The sequence below is a fragment of the Psammomys obesus genome, unplaced genomic scaffold (assembly GCF_907164565.1).
Source record: "Psammomys obesus unplaced genomic scaffold, mPsaObe1.curated_primary_1811, whole genome shotgun sequence".
In the NCBI taxonomy this organism is placed as follows: domain Eukaryota; kingdom Metazoa; phylum Chordata; class Mammalia; order Rodentia; family Muridae; genus Psammomys; species Psammomys obesus.
Genome location: NW_026586383.1, coordinates 11,651,259 through 11,659,246, shown reverse-complemented (window position 1 = coordinate 11,659,246; position 7,988 = coordinate 11,651,259). Strand labels below are relative to the sequence as shown.

Below are 7,988 nucleotides of genomic sequence, written 5' to 3'. Positions count from 1 at the left end.
GCCATTGTAAGATGGAAGTATGTGATCTACTTTTTACATTGTTTTTATTTAAACTTAAAAAAATTATTCATATGAGTGCTTTGCCTGCATGCGTGTCTGTTGCCTGAGGAAGCAGTAAGCCTCCACGGGAGGACCTGGGAATCAAACCAGGGTCCTTCAAAACAAGGGCAAGTGCGCCTAACCACTGAACCAACTCTTCAGCCAGAGACCTGCTTCTGTATTTTGATTTTACAGGGGTTACAGTTAAGAGATAGCCACACCTCTCTAAAGACTTTTAAACGAGGTTGAGACTATGGGGACTTTGGAAGTTGGACTATGATCCGGTCACAAGCCTATGGGGCCAGGGAGTGGAATGTGGTGTTTTGGGTGGTAATGGCCCCCACAGGTCCATAGAAGGTAGCACTATGAGGAGGTGTGTCCTTGTTGGAGGAAGTGTGCCACTGTGGTGGGCTTTGAGGTTTCAGATGCTCAAGCCAGGCCCAGTGTCTCTCTTTTCCTGCTGCCTGTGGACCCAGATATAGAACTGTCAGCTACCTCTACAGGACCATATCTGCCTGCATGTCACCAAGCTTCCTGCCATGACAGCAATGGACTAACCCTCTGAATTGTAAGCCAACCTCTCCCCAATAAAAGGTTTTCCTCTAATAGTTGCTGTGGCCATGGTGTCTTCACAGTAATAGAAACCCTAATTAAGACAGAAGTTGGTTCCAGAACTAGGTCATTGCTGTGATGGGCCAGACTATGTTTTTGTTTGGAGGAATATGGAACACATTGGGACTTTCGATTAGAAACACAGCTGAACAGTAAGTGGGGCTTAATGGGCCCTCCTAGGAGGAGCATGGAAGAGAGGGGAGCTTAGGGTGACTTGACCTGTGGGAGTCTGGCTCAAGAGGTTTCAGAGGAGAATATTAATATGCAGCCTAGAGATGGTTCTTGCAGTATTTTGGTGAAGAATGTGGCTGTTTTCCGCCTCTGTCTAAAAAAAATCTGCCTGAGGCTAAGTTGAAGAGTTATGAAATAATAGCTTTGGCACTGGACAGTCTTACCCAGATCTATAATGAAAAGGAGCAAAATGAACAAAGAAAAATACAAGATGTACAGTTTGAGGAGAAAAGGAGCAAAAAATGTAAAAAAAATTACAAAAAATGTAAAAAGATTAAAGACAAGCTGGATGCTAAGTGGATTAGAGGGAGTGGTGACCTCAAAGCAAGGCCCACCCGGCTAAGCTCCAAACTTGTGAAAAAGAATTAAAAGAAAAGTGAAAAGGAATTAAAGAAAAACTTAGGGCCATACTTGGTGGTACTCAACTTTAATCCCAACCCTAGGAAGGCCGACTCTGGATCTCCGAGTTCAAGGCTAAGCTAGTCTATAGAACAAGTTCTAGGACAGCCAAGTAAGCAGCAAAGGAAACCATTACAAATAAAAAAGCTCTGTTGGTCTCCTTGTGGAGCTCCTGTCCCCTCCATGTCCTTCTCTACCCCACTTCTTCCATAAGATTCCTTGTGCTCTGCCCAAAGTTTGGCTGTGAGTCTCAGCATCTGCTTCAATACACTGCTGGGTGGAGCCTTTCAGAAGACCCTCTATAGTAGGCTCCCATCCTGTTCCCTCTCTTCCACCACTTCTGGTTCTTAGGCCCAGCATGAGCCCAATTTTTAGAAGCGATGAAGACAACTCAGGAGACCAGATCTCATTGTTGCAAAATCGCAAGAGGTTTATTTTAACCATTGGGAAATGGGGTCACCCCTGCCGGTCAGCAAAGGGTGGCAGTGGGAGACAAAGGCCTTGGGTTTTTAAAAGACAAAGTGCGGGAAATTTGAAGTTGCAGTTTTGGCAATTCAGGATTGGATGAGGAAGCTATAAAATAAGATGATTGGTTAGTCTTAGGTGCTCAAGCTTGGCCAGTCCTACCAAGTGTGGATGCAGCTGCAATTGAAGGTGGGGTGGTTAGCTCATCCTTGAAGATCAGGGCTGCAGGCTTTTGGCTGGAGATCAGGAGCTACTCAGAAGAAGGATTGAGGCCATCTGGGTTAGTTGCTAAGAAACACTATCTCGAAGACAAGGGTCTGGTCCTTCTTTTTGCTGAGTGAAGGTCATTGCTTGCTCGTTTTTGTTTTTGTTTTTGTTTTTGTTTTTTAATATCTGTCCTCACAGATAAGGTCACATTCCTTTGTTCTCTGGAAAGGTACTAAGAGGCTTTAGCTTAACCTGGACCTAAAACTCAAAACTATAGGCTTTAGAAGACATACAGGTTACAAAGTTAGTCTGACCCTTTCATGGTGTCTATCCTGTTTGCCATTATGAATAAGATTTATCAGGCATCTTCCCAGGGTCCTCCTTGTTTAGCTTCTTTAGGTCTGTAGATTTTAGTATGTTTATCCTATATTATATGGCTAATATCCACTTATAAGTGAGTATATACCACGGCTGTCTTTCTGGTTCTGGATTACCTCACTGAGGATGAGCCTGCAGAGACTGATGCATGCATGGAGAGGACTTAGACTCCCTGCTCAGATGTGGTGGACTGGCAGCTCAGTCTCCATGGGGGTTCCCTAGTAAGGGGAGCAGGGGCTGCCTCTGTCATAAACTCAGTTGTATGCTCTTTGATCACTTCCCCCTGGCAATATGGCCTTGCCAGGCCATGGAGGAAGAGGATGCAGGTAGTCCTGATGAGACTTGACAAGCTAGAGTCATATGGCAGGGGAGGAGGACTCCCTGTTTCAGTGGAATAGGGGAGGGGGAGGGGGAAAGAGGGAAGGAGGTTGGGACCTACAAAAAAGAAATTTAAAAAGAAAAAGAAAATAAAAATCTAGTGAAAATGCATTTGAACTAGGAGGCCATGTTCCAGCCCCAGGACATAGAAGAACTTGGGATGGCTGTGGGATAGCTGTGGGCTACATGCTGAGGAGAGCTGCTAACAGGGAGTAGAAACAGCCAAAGAGCAGGAAGTATGCTGCAGTCAACAAAGCTGAAAGGCATTGGAGATCTGAAGAGCGCTTTGACATCACACACGGAAATGCAGAGTTTGGAGTTTACCCAGCTGGTTTTCATTCTTGCTTTTGTCCAGTATTTCCTCATTACGTTCCCTTTCCTCCACTTTGGAATGGTAATGTATGTTCCGTGCCACTGTTTGTTGGAAGTATGTGATCTGCTTCTGTATTTTGATTTTACAGGGGTTACAGTTAAGAGATAGCCATGCTTCTCTGAAGGTTTTTAAACGGGGTTGAGACTGTCAAAGCCCATGGGGACTTTGGAAGTTGGACTATGATCTGGTCACAAGCCTATGGGGCCAGGGAGTGGAATGTGGTGTTTTGGGTGGTAATGGCCCCCACAGGTCCATAGAAGGTAGCACTATGAGGAGGTGTGTCCTTGTTGGAGGAAGTGTGTCACTGTGGTGGGCTTTGAGGTTTCAAATGCTCAAGCCAGGCCCAGTGTCTCTCTCTCTTCTTGCTGCCTTTGGATCCAGATGTAGAACTCTCAGTTACTTCTCCAGGACCATATCTGCCTGCGTGTCACCAAGCTTCCTGCCATAATGATAATGAACAAAATCTCTGAAATGGTAAACCAGGACCAGATTAAATGTTTTCCTTTATAGAGTTGCTATAAAGCTATAGAGTGGTCATGGTGTCCCTATACAGCAATAGAAACCCTAAGATAGCCCCATTAAGCATTTTGTCATTTTAAAAATTGTTTCAGACTTCACAAATGAAGTGGCCCACTGCCTCACAAATCTGCCTTAAACAACAGGTTGAGAGCTGGGCATGGTGGTGCACACCTTTAACCCCAGCACTTGGGAGGCAGAGGCAGGCAGATCTCTTGAGTTCGAGGCCAGCCTGGCCTACAGAGGGAGTTCTAGGACGGCAAGGGCTACACAGAGAAAAACAATCTCTCAAAAACATCAGAGGGAGAAAGAGGGAGAGAGAAAGATGGAGGGAGGGAGGGAGAGAGGGAGAGAAAGAGAGAAATCTAAAGATCATCCAGCCTGCTGTCTGTGTGATGTCCCTATAGGCTTGAGGTTGGCCTCCCAAATACTACTGGCCCTAGCCCTCCAAATACTGCCCTAGCCCTTGAAGCAGTCATTCAAGAGTTTAACAACTGGACATCATGTCTTTTGTCCTTTCTCAGGCTCCTTCCTCTCTTTCCTTTCCATTATTCCTCTAAGTTTCCTGCCCCCAATCAACGCCATCATCCCCCATAGTACTGAGCTTAAGCCGAGGCCTTGTCCATACGAGGCGAGTATTCTGCCTCCAGCCCCACTCCCTGAATTTTTAAAATCTTTTGTGGTGCAGCTCTCAAAACACAGCTTATCCACAGGGTCTCTTGTGGGCAGCCTGGACTTCTGTGCAAAGCCATGGGCGCCTACCAGCAATCCCAGTTCATCCGTTACCCAGGCTGATCTTGCTCTGTAAAGCACTCATATCCTCTTGTCCACTCAACTTCTCTCTGGTCAGGTGTATCGCACCAGTATTGTGAGACACTAGATTCTGACAGGCCATTTGCAGCCATCTGCCTTCAGCCCCCTCCAACTACAGATCTGTGGCATGGAGAGCAGGCAAGGCTGGCTTCAGCTAGGATAGACAGGCTAGATTAGTATTCCCACAAGAAAATGTGTGCCAAGTGCTCCACCCTCAAGGCTTAGTCTTTTTGTGCTACGTTGTAGAGGCGTAGAGGCCGAAGACTGTGACGGTGGCCAAGGCACCGTGCACTTTTCCAGCATTGGGTTTTGTTTGGTTTTCTGTGCCCCCCTCTTGAAAACTTTTACAGTCAGAATTAGACAAAACAAGGTCTGCCGCCCGCCCCCCCCCCCCATATCTGCCCAAACGTGACAGCTCCGGTCCAGCATGGAGCTGGCCCTCACTCAGCACCTAACAGATGTTTCCCTTTAGGCCTAGCCCTGCTGGCCGGGCATCAGCAGCAGTGTAGCCTAGCCTGAGGCTGACTTCCCCCTTCAAAGGCCAGAGCACTCACAGTACAGATTTCCACACAAGAGCTGGGGTAGCCCCACCCTTGGTCAAAACCAAACACAAACAGCCTTTGACCCTGGCCATCTGTTCAAGTATTTGGCGCTGCCCCTGGGTCCCAGGGCTTGTGTTGGGTAGGCCTTGGGAGGACAGCAATATATTACCCCGAATGGCCTCAGGTTTCATGGTGATCACAGTATTTGAGCATGAAAAAAGGGAACCAGCAGTCCCAGGTTCCCAGCATGGAGACCCCTAGCAAGTGTCTCTGGACGCACACTTCTTCCATAAAATCATCATCATCTGCTCCACGTGGGCTCTTAGGAGTCGCATGGGGACATATAGGAATCAGCTGGGGATTCAGTGACAACCTGCAAGGTTAAGGGAACTGGGCAGTGCGGAGGAGCACGGCATCTGCTCTGGACTCCTTTACCCCCACCTCTGTGAGAGACAGTGATCTGCAGAAGAGCGAACAGGCACGCTGAGCTCGGCCTGTGCCCTCCTGATTACTGCTCCAGCTGCTTCCTGATTCCATCTGTCTAAACTCAAACTCTTTCCCACACATCGTCCTGGATTTTGGCATACGTAGTGTTTAGGGATCCTGTAGATTAAAAATCATGCTAGCATCGAAGGCGTTGCTGGGGCCTGATCCATAGCCCACGTTATGAGTCTACGAATACCCTCAGGAAGAGGCCAGCTGGCAACACACTGCTTCCTGCAGAAGGCTCCTCTTCTCCAGAGCTTTAGCGAATGCCATCCTCTTTTCGGAACTTCTGATAGTGACCCAAACAAGCTTCTGCTGGCTAAGTACCCTTCTCCCTTCATGCAAGACAAACCACCAACTAGTCTATGGCTCTGGCTCTCCCACTGCTGTCCAAACATACAGAACCAAATTACTCACAAAGCAGACCTGGGGGTTCCTCTGGAGCCAGGGAGGTAGGCGAGAGAGGTGTGTGAACAAGGTGACACAGGAATCTGGGTGACCTGTTCCATATGTGTGCCTGACCCGAATGTTGACTTTTGCTACCCATGGGAGCATACAAAGCAGTAATTGCCATTCACACATCCCAAAGTGAGCTAGTGAAAGCAGCCCTTGGAACCGATGGCTTGTGTGCCTTATTTACACTTGTGCATGCCTGCACCAGCAGTGTCAGTCATGCCTCATGGGCACACAGTAGGCACAGGGCGGAGGATGAGGCCTGACTCCAGCCTTGTTGGGAATACCGTTATCATGGCATCTGCGTGGCACACATTGGGAAAACACAACAGCCCAGAAGACAGGCAGCATCCCTGGGATACACAAGTCCAGCCACTTCTCTGCACAGAGATGGATGGACGCCTGGACCTCTGAAGGTAGTGCATGAGGGCCGCAGCTTACACTGTGTTCTTTCCATTAGGAGATAAATTCCAACACCTCGCCCCATTTGACTGACTCAACGCAGAATGCAAATACCACTGGCTGAAATGTTCTCCATGAATCAGCTCCCTCTCAAGAGCCCTATGAGAATGATTTAGGAGCTTTGACTCTCCCGGAAAAAAAAACAAATACTCTTCTATGATGAAGCCTTAATTCCACCATGCTACACCGAGTAGACTATCTTCCTTTCTATCCCCAGAGAATGAAAGCTGGCCTGAGGTCAAATGACAACATTCCTTAAGCAGCCTTCACAGTGTTGATAAAACATGGCCATCTTATGAAACATCAGGGAGGGTTATAAAACACAAAGGAATTTCAAAACAAGAGTGGAGTCTAATATGCTATGACATGCCTGTAACCTAATCCCAAGCAGGAAGGCTGGGAGTGCAAAGGCATCACTGGGCTACATAAGACTGACTTCAAAACAAAAACAAGAAACATCTAAGAATGTTCAGAAAGGTTGGCCCAAGTCCCGAGCCAAGGATCTCCTGGCTCTGCAGTTAGCTCCCTTATTGCTGACCTGCTGAAGCATCAAGTAAACGGGTATCTGTATGTGAATTGTTTCTTTCTCTCTTCTATGTAGCCCTGGCTGGCCAGGGGCTCACTATATAATAGACTAAGCTGGACTCACTCACAGAAATCTACCCACCTCTGTCTCAAAAGTGCTGGGATTAAAAGTATGTGCCACCATACCTGGCCTTGTGATTCTTACTGTGAAAGATTTATTAAAAAAAAAAAAAAAATCACAAAATACTTACCACAAGCTATTTTCTTAAACTACTTTCTGCAAGGAGAAAGTCTCTGTTTCGGAGACTGGGTCTTGTTAAATAGTCTCAAGCTGGAATCTCCCCAGTCCAAGTATTCCAGGTATGGCCACCATGCCTAGTTTCCTCAGGGTCTTTCTTTCAGTGTTTGTTATCATTTTCTCGTACCTTGAAGTCAACACTGTCTCCCTGGAGACAGTGACACTCTTCAACTCCATCCTGGCAGCACACTGCTGAACAGGACAGTATCATGGTATAAAGCTGGAAATGCTAACACCAAACCAGACCAGAAAATAGACTTTATTTTTACATGTACAAATGTTGACTTAAAATTTTAACAATTAAGGAAAATATATACAAAGCAGTTTCAATGGAAAAGTGAAACAACCCATGTCCATCGCAGTGATGACAAATCATCCCAGAAACCCGACCTTCGGCCTCCTGGGCCCCAGGCTTTCTTCCTTGTTCAGAAGGCTCTGCAAGGACATGTGCAGCCCCTTGCCCACTCGCTTGCTGCTCTGCAGGGCGACAGGGACAGAGCAGAGGTCATCTGTCAGTGAGGAGCTAACCCGGAGCCCCTCCCAGCCTGCCAGGCTGCCCAACACCACACACCTGTCGGCATCAGAGAACACTCTGAGCAGCTTTCATTTGCCCTCCACGTTAGGCAATATTCTGAGCTGCACCCCGGCTTGCTAAGGGACTTCTAATTAATGAACCATGAACCCAACAGCACCATGCTTACACTCTGGATCCTACACACACACACACACAAACACACAGACAGCACTGAGGCCCAGGAAAGGATGACCAACCATCAGTGCTCCTGCTGCTGTGACAGACAGACAGACACAC

General features: G+C 47.3%; 1 protein-coding gene across 1 annotated transcript in view; it reads right to left on the bottom strand.

The window, feature by feature from the left end:
• Positions 1-7,418: 7,418 nt before the first annotated feature.
• Positions 7,419-7,988, bottom strand: part of Exosc7 (exosome component 7) — a 23,919-nt gene continuing 23,349 nt past the window's right edge. Inside the window, exon 8 of the mRNA XM_055601829.1 lies at positions 7,419-7,654. Within this exon, the coding sequence (XP_055457804.1) occupies positions 7,550-7,654 (105 nt within the window). The 3' untranslated portion in view covers positions 7,419-7,549. The remainder of the gene's footprint in view (positions 7,655-7,988) is intronic.